At 37.3% G+C, this 15,623-nt stretch overlaps 4 protein-coding genes across 5 annotated transcripts in view; 3 read left to right on the top strand and 1 right to left on the bottom strand.

Annotated features, from left to right (window-relative positions):
* On the top strand, positions 1–5,188 carry LOC103313637 (uncharacterized). 2 transcript variants are annotated; one of them, XM_064355540.1, is made up of 7 exons: positions 1–98; positions 383–440; positions 493–574; positions 621–820; positions 864–1,002; positions 1,167–1,719; positions 3,324–5,188. In XM_064355540.1, exons 1-7 carry the CDS (start codon positions 92–94, stop codon positions 5,129–5,131), a joined length of 2,847 nt encoding a protein of 948 aa, XP_064211610.1. In that variant the 5' UTR covers positions 1–91; the 3' UTR covers positions 5,132–5,188. The 2 variants fall into 2 exon arrangements, with proteins under 2 accessions (XP_064211610.1, XP_064211609.1); XM_064355539.1 differs by having other exon boundaries at positions 3,318–5,188.
* LOC103313636 (uncharacterized) lies at positions 5,134–6,162 on the bottom strand. The gene is made up of 3 exons (XM_008197414.3): positions 5,810–6,162; positions 5,417–5,762; positions 5,134–5,374 (listed from the first exon to the last, which is right to left on the bottom strand). Exons 1-3 carry the CDS (start codon positions 6,020–6,022, stop codon positions 5,181–5,183), a joined length of 753 nt encoding a protein of 250 aa, XP_008195636.1. The 5' UTR covers positions 6,023–6,162; the 3' UTR covers positions 5,134–5,180.
* Positions 6,163–7,425: 1,263 nt separating this feature from the next.
* Taz (Tafazzin) lies at positions 7,426–12,940 on the top strand. Its single transcript, XM_966885.4, has 4 exons — positions 7,426–7,831; positions 7,884–8,012; positions 11,397–11,609; positions 11,656–12,940. The coding sequence occupies exons 1-4, from the start codon at positions 7,699–7,701 to the stop codon at positions 11,994–11,996; spliced, it is 816 nt and encodes a 271-aa protein (XP_971978.1). The 5' UTR covers positions 7,426–7,698; the 3' UTR covers positions 11,997–12,940.
* A 2,016-nt stretch (positions 12,941–14,956) lies between these two features.
* esn (espinas) overlaps positions 14,957–15,623 on the top strand; it is a 165,270-nt gene continuing 164,603 nt past the window's right edge. The window contains exon 1 of the mRNA XM_064355529.1: positions 14,957–15,180. The gene's annotated coding sequence lies outside the window, so the exon portion shown is untranslated. The remainder of the gene's footprint in view (positions 15,181–15,623) is intronic.

The following is a 15,623-nucleotide window of genomic DNA, read 5'->3' as shown; positions in this document are numbered from 1 at the left end:
GTTTGACTGGCATTTGTGTCAATTTTGACACTAATCGTGTCAAAATTCTTTGTGCTAAAATTTCGGCAAAATTTGGAGATATGTTAAAAGTATGTGGGGTGAGTATTAACAGTTTTTTATTACGAAAAACGGTTCTTTGGCGATATTTAGCACCAAAGAAAAGTTCTAATTGGGTAGAATTTACGGTCGATACTTTGGGTTACTTTAACACGAGTCGATACAAACAAACCCGCCATATTCACTCCTCAACAGTCAGCTCACTCAAACCTCCTCGAAAAGATGACAATCGGCCTCGCGAATTTAGACCTATACTACCACATGCTCAACCATTACAAAAAACTCCTCAAAGCCAAACCAGTGGTTGATTGTTGGTCTTTCAAAGGTTACAATGAATGCCGACCAAAAATACCATCATGTAGGTCTCCGACATGCCCCCAAAGGTAACCCCAAGCACGCGGAAAATCTCTTCATTAGTTTTAATTCTTGTTTTAGAAATTATGTTAGTACGTGTCCCCACTCTAACTACTTCTACACGACAAGGGCTTCGAGCGCACCCTGCAAAAGGACCGACTGGGTAAACACTTAAAAACTCAAAACTTTTCCTTACCGAGCTTCAACAGAATTGGAATACGAATAATAACTGTCGGACGAGGCGAGCACCGAGCTTGGAACCCACTGCGACTAGATTAGAACCGCGATTTAACGAGAAACGAAATGATGTAAATAAACCCAAGACCGCGAAAAACAATAAAATGAATAAATCACCACAAAGAAGAAAAATGAGCAACGAGCGGAAAAGTCCCGAAAAGCCGAAAACAAGGTACGAAACTTTTTCTAAAAGAGGGCTTGACAGAGTGTTACAGCGGGCCCGAGGAGCACGAATACGTTCACTTTCTGCTGAAAATAACCGAAGACATACTCCGAAACAACATCTACAAGGACAGTGAGATGGAAAAGCTGTTCGAGAGCCACATTCAAGCGAACAAAGGGCGCCTGGATGAGGTATTTTGCAACTGAACGGCTTTTTGCAGCTCGGAATTGCGACCCCAAACTTTAAAAAAGGTACTTTTTGTTAAAATTTTTAAGAGAAACCGGGAGAATCATCGCAAACGACTGCTGCGAAAAGCCATCTCATCAATAAAAAAGCGATAAAAACGATGATTTAGGGAAGAATGCGCTCACAAATAGAAACACTGAAGAAAGAGTTGAATTTTCCCTTGCCGAAAAGGGAGCAAATGTGTGAATGCGGAGCAGAAGGGGGAGTGCAAAGTGCCCTTTGTAAATGTTGTGAAATGGGGACTCAGTCGGAAACGACGTGTTTTTGCAACAATCAGAACTGTCCACTTCATCCGATTGTTGAAGAAAAACCAGAACCAGCAGTCATAGAAGAAGAGGCCTTGGAAGAGGAGTCGGAATTTAAATGTGATGAGGAATGTGGTAGTCCAGACGAGGAGCCGGAAAAAGATGAATCCAAATGTGATCCGGAATGTGGTTTATTGGAAGATAAAACAATACCGGAATGTGATTGTGAAACCGTTGAAAAGACAGACGAAAATATGGATGAGAAACGATCGATTTCGGATGCTAATGTAACGGACGAAGAACAAAATGTGAATGAGGGAAAACAGGAGGAAGTGGCCGCAGAGCGGGATGTTGCCGAAGAAGTACAGGATGATGGGAAGAAAGCCGAAGTTGTGAAGTCGGAGGAAAAAGTTCAAGGTGGGTAAATTAGTTAAAGTTGGGTCTACGGAGGACTGTAACTTAGGAGACGAAACGAGATACAAAATCGAAGTATTATCTAAACCCAAAAAAATAGTACGGCAGAGTAAAAATGAGGGCGCTGTCTCGGTGTCAAATCGTTTTAAATTAATTTAAATTCTACCAATTCACTAATTACTTGGAAACAAATGCAGAAATGTTGAGCGTTGCACTCTTAACAGACTGAAAAAAAAAACTGACGACTAAAATTTTCATAAGAAACATTAGAAAAAAATTATTTAAAATTTGCGCTTCGTCCTGTATTTTTCAAGGCGCTGCAAATACGGTTAAAGATGTAAGAAAAATATTAGGAAGAAATTATTTGTAGAGATTAATTTCCTTCGTAGAAGACATAGAAACGACGGATTCCTTTCAGTTTACTGGTGGTCGAGTAACGAAAAGTTAATTTATACCTAAAATGTAGAAGATAGAAATAAGGTAGCGCGAACTTTTTTATAGGAATTGAATTCTCTACAACTTTGTTCTTTACACTTTTTTGTAGCTTCAACCGTATTCCACCTTATAATTCCTTACAATTCCCATTCCACCTTATAATTTTGCGAACCCTCCAAATACGGTTGAAGTTACAAAAAAAGTATAAGGAACAAAGTTGGAGAATTAAAGAGAATTAAATTTTCTACAAAAAGTTCGCGATACCATATTTCTATCTTCAACGGTTTAGGTATAAATTAACTTTCCAATACTTGACTACCGGCAAAATGAAGCAAATCCGTCGCTTGAGCGTTTTGAACAACTTTGGGACCTAAATGGTTGAAGACAGGAATATGGTCTCGCTACCTTTTTTGTAGGAAATTTAATTCTCTGCAACTTTCTTCCTAACATCCTTCTTACATCTGGAACCGTTTTCGCAGCGTTTGAAAAATATGGGGCAGAGTCTAAAGTGAAAAAGATCCAAAAAACTTACAAAATGCCTTCATTTTAGACACCCCAAAAATAGCTCTTCATTTGTGGACCAAGCCAATTGGCGCATGCAAAAATCAATTAAAATTACCTCACTTACAATTTATGTCTTTTTCGGTTGTTTACTTTTGGGAAATCATATAAATTTTTAGGATTCTGCCTAGATTTTTCAGACGTCAAATATCGTAGTATCCTCCTTGATTTAGTGTTGTTTTTACTTTTTTTTGCATGCGCCAAATGGCTTGGTCCAGAAATAAAAATCCATTTTGGGTTGTGTAAAAACAAGGTATTTTGTTAGTTTTTTAGAGCGTTCTTGAGGTAATTTTCCATTATTTTGGGAGATTTTTTTAGGGCAAACAGCTAAATTTGTAAGATTTTGCCTTGTTTTTAAGACGCCAAATGTCCTGGCCCAGAAGTAACATTTTAGGCACTACTATTTTACGATAAAGTTATTGAATTATGTTTGCGTCTTACTATTGAGAATTTAATGCTCTATCTGCCTGTATTTTTTTGTTTGCTATGTGTTAACCGTTATACAACAAAATTTTTTCAAATTTATTGTTCTGAAAACTTTGTATTACGTCGTTTCAGATCCTAACCTTTAGATATTCGTAGTTGGGTCTAAACTATTTTTGTAGTTGTAGAAGAGCCCAAGTCAGTTGAAAACGATGAAACAGGCAAACAGGACAACGGTCCTTCTTGCATAGATCCCGAACACTGCTCTGAACAAGTCAGTTCCCCAAAGCGCTCCGCTAGTGGTTACTGTTCCGCAAACGGAACAAGTGTCCACAGCATGGTCAAAATCGTCAACAAAGACGATCCCGACAACACCGAATCTCAAATAATTTTCTACAACGTCGAAACCGGAACGCACTGCTTTTGTAGCGTTTCCTTCCAAAAAACCGCCCTCAAAATCCAAGTTGACGGCACCGAAAACGAGGAGTATATCCTCGTGGACGGCCCGGTCTGCATGCCCCGAACAATGCTCGAAAAAAAGACAATCCCAGTCTTAATCCAAAACGTTTCATCTTTACTCCTCGATTCAGCGAAAGACACTGAATCCCAAAACGCGAGTCTTTCCAGAGTAAATTTGTTGCAAAGAAGCGTATACAGCGTCGAAGAACCGTTGCCCGATGTCGCCGATAGCGTTAGTGTAGAATTAAAGAAAATCCAACAGGCAAGTTACGGTTTTCTACCGGTGGAGCACAACAATGTCGAGGTTGTGGCGGCGCCAACGGTGGGTTTGGACCCCATTTTGAAAAAGCCGGATGAAGGCAGGAAGCAGTCCAAGGAAATTGAGTGGAAAATATCGGAAACGTCCGAAAGCGAAGATCAACTGGAAGAAACGAAACCGGCGGAAAACAGTAAGTGTCAGTCCAGGACTTGCAAAAGCACCAATAAAAGTGCCGCCGCGCCCCAAACCGAAGAAATGCCTTCAAGGGACGATAATTCGCCCGAACTTGATCGTTTTCTTGACGCACAAGACGACCCAACGAAATTGCTAGAATCCGACTATGAAAATCTCCAGTCGGATGATCCGACCCGGAAGTACCACTTCCTGCTAGCGGACGCTACAACAAGCATGACTTCGTGTGATCTAACTGAACCGGATGAACAAATCCCGGGGTTTCCTGTGGAGGAAGAGCCTCCCATCAAAGTCCCCCCACCCCCTGAACCCGAAGAGGAATCGCCTGAAGCGTCCCTTCCGGCTTCCCCAACAGAAAGCAGTCTCGTTGAGGACTACAGACTTCTAGCAGACGATGAATACGAGGCGGAGAAACCGCCCCGGGTCCTGGAAGAGCCAGAACGCCAGTCATACACTTCCAGCCGCAGTTCGGACCGAGGCGACAAAGACCTGCGAATTTTCGAGTACTCCTTCACTCCCACACGGGGCTCCTCCTCGCGGCCTCGCAGCTCCAGACCGGAGTTGGCCTACATTGGGGCCCAGGAGAGCGGCACCATCACCAGCGAGGCCGAAATGAGGGACACGGACCTGGAGGAGAGGGCGGCCCAGGCGTTGTCAACACTGCCGCTGCCGAGGCCCAGCTTGAGCGACTCGTCGTCGCAGAGGAAGCCCCACGAGGGGCTCAAGGTGCGGTACTCGCTCAACAGGGACTTGTTCGACCAGGAGCACCAGGACATCATCGCCAAGTTGGACCAAATGCCGAAGGTGGAGAAGCCACCTTTGGAAAAGCGGGATCCGAGCGTGGTGGCGATTACTGACAGGATGGAGGAGTTTAGGAAAATTGGGGATGAGAACGCCAATCGGAGGTTCCAGATTAGCAATGCTGATAATTTTGAAATACGGAGGGTGTCGAATCCGTCGGTGCATAACGAGGATGAGGGGGAGAAGCCCACGAGGCCCAGCTGCTGCGGGCTAGTGCAGCCGCCCAAGTCCAAGAAGAAAGTAGTGAGCTCGGAGACGTGGAACGAAGGGCGAATGAATTTCTGAGCTTGATTAAAAGAAAATATATATTTATATTTAACGGAATAAAATTTATTTAACTTATTTCTATGACGCTGTCGTCTTCGTCAGAGGATATCTCCAAAATGTCAGTCGTTGGGGCGCTGGGGCGGCTGTAAAGATTCTCCAACACGGACTTCCACAACTTTAATTTTGTGTGAAAGTCAATGTGGGGTTGGACTATCACTTCAAGTTTCTCCCTGACTTTTCCTCTACGTCTTTTGCTCAAAACTGCTAAATTATTTTGTTTTCCGTTGTTTGAATAAAACTTACCTGAATTGTTTAAATAGAACTCAATAAAATCACTCACTTCACACTCTTCCACTATCCAGTTAATAGTCCAGTTGAAATCTAGAAGATTTCGGTTGAAATTAGCAGTGTAACACTTCACCGCAATCCCGGCCTCGTTTTCAGTCACTATTATCAAAGGGTATTTCTTAAATACAGTCCAACAAATCAATCTTCTCATTTCGAACAACTTTGCAAATTTGATTAGAAGTTCAAACGTCAAGTTCATGTTTCTTTTGCGTTGGAGGAAGTTCTTACACGGGGCGACTTCACGAGAAAACGAATCATTTGGTACGTTTATCTCTAATTTCAACACTTCTACGTGATCGTCCTGGAAAATCGTCTCGTAAAAAAGCCAACACAAATACACCAATTTACATATTTGAAACAAAGAATTCGTAAATTAACTTCGATGTTAAATATGCTTAAGCTAACAGTGTGCAAAACACACACTTTTTCACCAAATTCATGTTTCTGTTCCAGAGTGTTGTAGGGCTCTTCTTGTACGCGTAAAAATTTTATATCTGAAGTGTTTGTGTTAATACTAAAGGTTGATTTAAACAAATCAATTGCCACTTCAGCAATGGCCATGCCCGGAATATGCAAAGCGCCAGTCTTACATTAAAAAATATTTATCTTCATGAAGTCACAGACCAAATAAAAATATAACCTAAATTCATATTTTTGACATCTGTCATCTTCTTCATGTCGGTGAAGTTAGCACCCATAGAATAAGAGAGAGATAGCACCAAAAATTACAGTCGACCAGACAATCGCTGCACGCATGGAGCTAGCACCATTTCCCCACCATTCTCGTTTTCTACAGCCAAGTTCACACCAGGAAAATTATCAAATCATTAGAAAAACATCAATACGCTGTTACGTTGACTTGCGTAGAACATCTTCTGACCATTCTATTACAAATTAAAACTTAATTGCATTTTATTTCTGCATTTTTTATTCTCATGTTCAAGCAATGCAAACTGATTTTTTTTCACCCTCTTTATATCCCGCAATTTTCTTTATTTTTGATAGAGCCTTCATCATGTTTGGATAAACACCCCTTGAGACCTTAATGAATTTTTTAAATTTTTATAAAGTTTCTCTATTTTGCAAACTTTACAAAAAATAGAGCAAAAAATAGCATAAAGTAACAAAAAATGCAGCAAAAAATAACCTGTGAAAGCAAAAAGTAGCACAAAAAATTGCTTATTCGAGCAAAAAATGGCACAAAAAATAGCTTGTGGGAGCAAAAAAAAGCAGAAAAAATAGCTTGATGGAGTAAAAAACGGCACAAAAAATAGCTTATGGGAGCAAAAAAAGGCACAAAAAATAGCTTGTGGGAAAAACACATGTTGGGCTCAAAAAAAAGAAAACAGTAAATTATTGAAGTGTGTGAATTTGAGATTAAAATATTTCCACTGAAAAAAATCATGAAATACTTCGTTGAATCCAAAAAAATGCAATTAAAATTAACAACTGCTGATACATTTAGGCATAAAAGGTAGGTTTTTTAATGTATTTTTAATAATTTCACAATAAAGTAAGTGAACAAACTGTCATTCGTTATTCGTGTTTTTTCTTGTCACCTCTAATTTGTGAACATTGGTTCCTACAGTCATTCCGTGTAGGCAATGCAATAACTGTGAAACCCCAAAATACATACAACGCTATAAATATTGGAATAAAATTTTTCCCGCTATTTGTTGTTACTGTTTTCAGCTCTGTTCAGTGGCGCCCCCAGCGGTTTTTCCGATTTGTCTCACATGAATCTTCTATGAATGCCGACCTTTAGTTATTTCAAACAAATTTTACACTCATGTAAACGCAAGCGAACAAAGCAGATTTGAGATAATTCCTCAATAATTTAGAGAGAAATTAAAAATGTATCTCAAACTTCTATATAAGTACAGTGTTAAGAGTTTGGTGGAAATAACCAAAGATTGGTCATTCTGGGGGAATTCTCGCGAGCCGACATTCTCGCCTGCGGACTTTCGCCGACTGACGTCTTCAAATGTCACAATTACGTCCAATGTCAACCATCCCAAGTGAAATGTTCATTCACCGTGTGTTCTAATATCAGTTCGTAACAATCAGCTATTATATAATTAGTGCACGCCGCGTGAATCAGTTGCAATAAAAATCAGTTCAATTGAATGATGTGCGTCCGTCTGTGCACACCTCTCCCACCGTTACACTCACTCTCTTAATAACTCGCGAATTACATCTGCAATAACATATAATGACGATATGTTAAACGAATAAGCATGTCATCTAGTGCGAAAATGGTCTACAACATTGACTGGATTATCCCAAATCTGCGGAACCCCACGAAACTGTGGAGTCTGGCTAGCACGATAACGGTGGCTGCTGTGGGGCTCTTCAGCAAGATTTTCATCCGTAACGTGTGAAAGCGTACGGGGGAAACGGTCATTATCATTTTCTGTTACAGAGTGGTTCAACAAAACGAAGATTCACAACAGGCATGTTATCTCTTCCGTGTTGGATAACAGGCCGCGAAATGTGCCCCTCATCACTGTCTCTAACCACCACTCATGCTTTGACGACCCGGGCATTTGGGGTAAGTGTCAGGGGAAGCTAATTATGAAATACCAGAATCGAGCACAAGTCGTAGAAATTTGTTGGGTTAACGTTTTCAGCTTTCCAAGGTCTGTTTGTTTTACATTTTTTGTATAACACTTCCTATTTATGATTCTCCAAGGCGGTATTATTTTAATTTCTGGTTTAATTTTTTATTAATTTGTCAAGTCATGTTATTTTCGTCCTTGCATATTGGATGACTATCATCTGACGAAATGATAATTACGATAGTGTACAATGTATCCATTGTATGTCAATTGTTCACAATAGTCAATTCAAGACATTGTAACTTGAACTGGCACAATTTGTATATTTCCGGGTTCTTTTATTAAACCGGAAAATGCATAATGTTTATGTTTATTAGAGAATATGGAAAAAACGTTACCAATTGTTGCGACAATGTTAAAATAATAGTGTTTTAAGTGAAAACAGCAAATCTGCGTTCTATAACATTCGCAAAGTTGGTCGCAATTTATTTTAACCGTGTCATTTTTATTACTTCGTTAATTTGTAAATTAGCTTTAACACCAATTTTAACAAGTCATTTATTCTAAAATTTGTTAAAACCGCTGTAAAACAATAATCGTTTTCATTTAACGCACGTTTTGATATTAAAAACTGCAAGTACGTGATACTTGTTTCGATTAAATGCCATTGATTTATTCGGTTTCAAATTGGTTTATTACAAAATCAAACTCAACACCAACACTTAATTTTTTGTTAAATGAAATAAATCACGTTTATTTCCAACAGTTAGTACAACGGATTAATTTTTATTTGTAAACTGACAAAATTGATTTCAACTGACAAAATCGACAAATTTATTTCTTAAAGTCTTGACCGACTTTTATTCAATATCACTGTCAATGTTGTAGATGTAACTATAAATGTTTAATACGATTATTGATAACATGTGTGTAGCCTTGACCTCGCTTTATTCAAATGAAACGACGCGACGTTATAATTTGTTTTTTGTATAATTATGAATGAACTGATATCAAAAGTCGAATAGTGTATAAGTAAGGAGAATGTTTTATTACTTGTTGGCAAGGAAAACTGCCTTCCTTCCAATTGTTGTAATTCTTGCTTATCTTTTCTGGGTCCAAAACAGTTCAATGAAATTGTTTGCTAATTTATTTTTACCTTGAAAGAAAAATATGTGGTGTTGGCCAAAGCCAGTGGATATAGTGGAGTCCGGTTATGACGAACACCTAAAATTCATCAGAATCAGTTCATTATATCCGAAGTTCGCTATAAGCGGCTTTTTAGCAGTTATTTTTAGTTTACATATGAAATAAGACGAAATAAATAATTAAATATCTATAGTAGAAAAAAATGAACCCTTTAGCAAATAGTAATATGTTACTGTGTAAATTTTATAGTTGTGCAAATATTGTAAAGTGTGATAGTAGAACTCATTTATTTTTACTTCCTTTGAGCTCTACTATCATAAAATATTTGCACAACTTTCAAATTCGCACTGTATTTATGTCTAAAAAACCACGTTTTATTGGTTAAAATGTATTCAGTTAGTAATTCATTAATCTGTTAACACTTTTCTGCTGCATTGTCATTATCAACCCCAACGTATTCTTCAAAATTCGGTGAAAAGTTCGTTATAAACGGAAAATTGCGTCACATTTTAAGTCAAATTTAGTTCGTTATACTCGGAAGTTTGTTATAACTTACAAGTATGTTTGCTAAATCGGTAAAAAAATACATTGATGTTATGGAAAAATTTTCAGTGCTTGAAAAATAGTATGTTATAGCCGAAAGTTCGTTATAACCGGACTCCACGTACAGTCACGATCAAAAAGAATTATACCCTTACAACCGCAGCCACAAATTTTTTCGATGTGATACGATTAATGTGTACAGGGTGTTTTAAGTTTTAGTGTCAGTGGAAAAATAAATACTTCTAGTTGCCCAAAAGAAAAAACTTAATCCCAAAAGAAAAAACTTATATCCCAAACGATAGAGTTTCTAACCCGCTTCAATTTGATGCTTTAACGTTATCCCAAATTTTCATAGTAAAAGCGTAAATTGCAAAAAACTAAAAAAATGTTATTTTCAAATTGTTGCAATTATTTTTCATAATAAAATTCCTCCTATATATAGTTATATAATTCCGAAATTGAAATAGTAAAAAATCTAAAGCGTTTTGAGCAATTGAATCTTTAATTTGACTTAGACCAAATGAATGTTTTATCTTAGTCACCTTTGAGAAAACAGAGCTCGTGTCTTTGCTTGATTCACAAAAATTTGTACTGCCATTACTCATTACTTGCCACATTTACCATGTACTAACACCATTTGAGTTTTTTACTACTTCACTGTCCGAATTCTTACTTAAAAAATAGGACGAATTTTATTATGAAAAAACAAGTGCAATAGTTTGAAAACAAAAAAAATAATGTAGTTTTTTTACATTTCACGCCCATACCATGAAAATGTGGTATAACATTAAAGCACCAAATTGAAGCGTGTTAGACACTCTATCGTTTGAAATATATTTTTAGCCTTTGGGCAACTAGAAGTATTTATTTTTTCACTAGAACTAAAACTCAAAACACCCTGTACGTTTGACTAACTTATAAACCAGCTGGATATTGTGTAAACTAGTTGGACAGTTTGTAAAATAACCTGTTTGTTTAAATTTATGAGTTATGACCTAAAAGATTTTGGTTGAACGTTTGCTCTCTGACCTGGTTGGTAGTGGTGTCATTCTTTTCGATCCTGACTGTACTTCTAATGTGAAATTTAGACGGAACAGCCTCAACAGCTTGTATAACATGCTAGCTTTAGAAATGAAAAAAATTGAAAATTTTAAATGATTAAGGTTTTTTTATAAAAACATTTTTGTAAACAGTGTTTCTACTTTGTAAAAGAATATGTAGAGTTTTTTTGAGTTTGTTAATTCAACCGTTTTTCTTTTTTTATAAATTGATAAATTGATAAACATATCCATTGTTGCAATGCCAAAATTTTTATTATTATTATTATTACGAGTATTATTATGTTGGTTTATTTTTACCTTGAAATCTTTGCCGCCTCGGAAAAATATGTAGTGTTGTCAAAATAAATTTCAATTTGTCACATAGTTTTATTATCGCGTGATAACTTTCGACTTGCTGTAAATTATTCTAATGTGCGCTTAGGTGTGATTATATTAATAAAAACATCAAGTACAGGAAGCGCTTCGGTGACAAGACAACTTTCTAATAATTATGTATCGACAAGTCATCTCTTTTCCTTATTCCTCACCTAAAAATCGAAATAAATCCACGTGTATCGACTCTGGTTAAATTGAATTTGAATATTCCAGTGTCAAATAAAGCAGGTGAAAACTGTTTTCATTATTTAGGTACCCTAAAGTGGCGCCACCTAATGAACCCCAAAGTGATGCGTTGGTCTCTCGCCGCTCACGATATCTGCTTCACCTGTTCCCAACACTCGTATTTCTTCAGTTTGGGCAAATGCATTCCGGTGATACGTGGCGCCGGCGTTTATCAAGACGCTGTCGATTTCTGCATCGAGCAATTGGCGAAGGGTTCATGGGTTCACGTTTTTCCCGAAGGTTGTCACTTTTTTCGCTCGTTTTCAATAAAAAGCTCCATTTCTAGGCAAGGTGAACATGACTAAGGAAAACATGAGACTGAAATGGGGCGTGGGGCGGATGATTTTCGAGTCGCCGGTGACACCGATCGTCGTACCCATCTGGCATATGGGTATGGACGACGTCTTGCCCAACGAACCCCCGTACGTCCTGCGGCTGGGCAAGAATTTGACGTTTAATTATGGGAATCCCATAGACTTGACGGAGATGGTGCGCAAGTTGAAAGAGACGAACGCGACGGACGTGGAGGCGAGGAAGCAAATAACCGACTTTTTGCAAGAGCAGTTGCTAAAGCTTAAGATTGAAACCGAAGAGTTGCATAAGCGGGATTTTAAAGTGAATTTATGATGTTTTAGGGATTAGTTAGGTTGCGATTTATTTTATTTATTGAGTATTGAGTAAAGAACAGCAATATTTGGATGCTAGTCACGTGTTTTGCCTGGACTTTACAGTATAAGGCGAGGTATTAATTTTTTGCATTATTTTGTGTCGATTCTCATTTATTTAAAGATCAAATCTTTACATCACGAATATTTAATGCCAAAATGGTCACAGAGGGCGCATTATTTGATTGTGATATTTCTTGCGGGGGATTCTTAAAGTTTGTAGGATTCAACTAACACTAGATTTAGGTTTTTTGCAATTGGGGACTTGCATAAAATGAATCGTAGATGATTTGAAATTTTGTTCCCAAATGGCCTATAGTCTCTCTAGTTACAGTTAAGTTGCATGTTTTATAACATATGCCCTGAGACAGGTCAGCATTTGCATGTAATTCCGTTATTATAGCGCTTGCGCCATTTTAACACGTAATTATGTCCTTATACGGCTTGGGTGTCTCCAGGTGTTTTTTGCACTGTATACAAGTTCCCAATTACGAAATGTAACATAAAAACGTAGCTTGTAGCGTGTAGGAACTTGTAAAAAATGTCTCCCCTGTTTTAAAGTAGGTTTAGTTATTTCCCATTTTTATAATAAATCTGCGACGGATCAAATGATTTTTGTATGTAATTAGTTACGGAAATAAAAGCGATTGACGCGATTTTTTAGCATTATTGTGATTGTCTGTTGTTTTTCGATTAGGTTTGTTAATTTGTTGCGGTTATTTTGTTGTTTAGGTGAGGTTTTAGGTGTTATTTTTATGATGCACTTCCATTCCGAAATCGCCGTTTTCCTGAATAACAGTCAGTCTGTTTGCTCCTTGTTAGATAATTTTAGAAACTCTGTACCTAAATATTTTATTGTTTAGATTGTTGTGCTTCTATTTTTTAAATAAATTCGATTTAATCAAACGGTTTTTATTTTCCAAAGTTTTAATTGTTTAATATCTCAGTAGCATTAAATTATAAGAAAAAATGCTTCTACTTACCTACAGGACAAGACATTGCGTTCAACAAAAAACTATGAAACATGCTTTTGTCCAAAGTTAATACCAAGAAATTAAATATGATGTAACGATTAAAAAATTAATACAAATAATAATAATTTAAATTATTTTCAAACCAACCCAATTACTAAGTTTTTAGATGAAACACATGAATAAGCGGACGAAAAACGCAAAGTGACACCATTTTCAAGCCTATTCGACGACTTTTCAGCTTATTTTTCACAAACGTTTGCAAAATAATTGTATTTTTGGAAGAAAACTGTGCAAATAAAGGACTAAATTGACCAATGATGTCATTTTCAGCTTGGTTTAACAACCAACTGTTTTCAAAAACGTTCTGAAATACTTTATTTTTGTTATTTTTAGGCTAATTTTTAAAAAATCTTGCTAAAGAACTAAGTGGTTGGCAGAATAATACTGAAATCTCCTCACAATTTAGTGATTTTTCAGTCTAATTTAGTAAAATATTATAATTGATTAGTTTAACTATGATTAAAACATTTTTGGATTATGATTAGACCCCTCAGTGGTTTGAGGCCACGCTGTACGCACTAAGCGCCCCTTGGCCCCTAATTAACAGCAATTTGCAACTGTAAAACTAGACAGGATATAGGTAGTCTGTGAGTGTTACAGTACAGTATAGCAAAGAAAAAATTTCGGGCACTTAATTAAAGCCAAAAAACGATGTGGTCTAGGCTTAATGACGGATGTTTTTAATGACAAATTAGCACGAAAATTCCTGAAGATGAAATGTTGAAGGTGCTGGAATTTTTTGCTCGCCACGGTATTTACAGGAACAGCAACAGCATTTTATGTTTGAACAAATGAGTAATTACCACTTTTACGTATGGTTAAAATACTCTTTTAGTAATTATAAGTGCAATCACCAGACGCAGTCAATGTGGGAACTCACACTTTTGCATAAAGTTTCGAAAATACTTACATGGACGTTACGTGTTTATGTGCCTCATGACCCCCTTTCGTATTTTTCAACAGTTTCCACATATTTTTTGTCTTATTTGTTGGATTTTCCAGAAACATTTTCGAAATGTCATTGGGTGGTCATTGGGCAAATTTAAAAGAACGTACGCATGCGTAGTAGTTTTTAACGTGGGTCAATTAACCGATTCTTTTTTAACTAAAATAAAGGAGTTTTCATTTAATATTCCTTATCACAGTTCCTTTTTTATTTTCTCTCAGTGTTTTAATTCTGCCTCTTTCATCTTTCAATTCCTCCAAAAGTCCATAGAGGGGTTGAATGATACGAATGGAGTGAATGAGAATGTGCGATGGGACAATGACAGATTCATTAATCAAGTAATTAACGTACAACTAGGCACGTAATAGTGAAATTTGTAAGCGTTTTGATTGGCTCGTTTGAGGTCGGCCATTAAAATTACTGAGAAAACCAATCATTATAGATTTTTGGATTCATTCAAAAAGTTTTTTTGGATATCATTGGTTTATTTGAGGTCGGCCATTATTATAAAGTAAACAAGCCAATCGCTTTGAATTTTTGGATTCATTCAATAATTTAATGTGAATGCTCAGTTAATTAAAGCAGTCAAAAGACTAAATAATAAAAATAGTTAAGTACTAATTAACCAAAACATTTTGGATTAATATAAGGTCTTTTTTAAATAAAAATTAAAATAAATTGTGCCAGCAGCAATACCACAACCCATAAAAATCCATGATCCTTTGCAAGTCAAATTGTTGCGGTTAAAAAACCACCTCTCTTTATAAATAGTTTTCATTTTTGTCATTATCCAGAAGTGCAAGCTAGTACATTAAGAGCAAAATTTGGGTTTTTTCTCAAAAACCAAACCGAAAAACTTGTATGCAACCCACCGTACAGTCGGCGACCTGTCCATCGGCACCCGTTTCGAGCCACCTGCCTTCGAGATCTTTAAGCAGAACTCGTGTCTTCAGCAGCCCATTCAACTGCAACCTGCAGCGCTCCGTGTACGATTTCGGTCCGGTTCTTCGTTCCGGTTTTTCTCCCTGGTGTTTGGTGTGACATAAAAAATGTGTGCGTTTCTTGTGTGCAGTGTGAGTGCAATTTCCCTTGGATTAACCCTCCGATAAGACGGATTTCGCCCTGGAAAAGCGGGCCCGGAGCAGGTTGGCGGTGTTGAAATCAAGGTCAGTGGTCCGGAGCGTGTCGAAATTTCGGCAAAACGCCAATATTTGAATGTGGAGACGGTTCGCGTAATTTACGATCGGTAATAAGCAGGTTCGCGGCGAGTTTTCAGCCTGTTATTGTAATTTAAAATGCGATAAATGCTTAAAAGATGTTTAGCACTCTATTAGGGGATTCGCCGGTGGAAATTTACGACGGGATCGATTTTCTTGAAGGAATCGCCTGAGTCGGGTTTTACTTTTAAGGAATTGGAGCGAGTTGGATGAGAGACTTTTTCTAAGCAACAATTTGAAGGAACTGAGCTGGATTTATAGGTAGTTAGATTTTACGATAACTATAAATCCGTCGTCCGTAACTCTCCAGTTCATTTCCAATCCAAAGTGCTCTCTGATACATTTAAACGATTGCGGTGAGAGTGAAGAGACGCTTTTTCGTCGCGGAATTA

This window comes from Tribolium castaneum, chromosome 3 (assembly GCF_031307605.1).
Source record: "Tribolium castaneum strain GA2 chromosome 3, icTriCast1.1, whole genome shotgun sequence".
Taxonomy (NCBI): domain Eukaryota; kingdom Metazoa; phylum Arthropoda; class Insecta; order Coleoptera; family Tenebrionidae; genus Tribolium; species Tribolium castaneum.
Note: the sequence above shows the minus strand (reverse complement) of the source record. Positions and strands in the feature narration are given on the sequence as shown.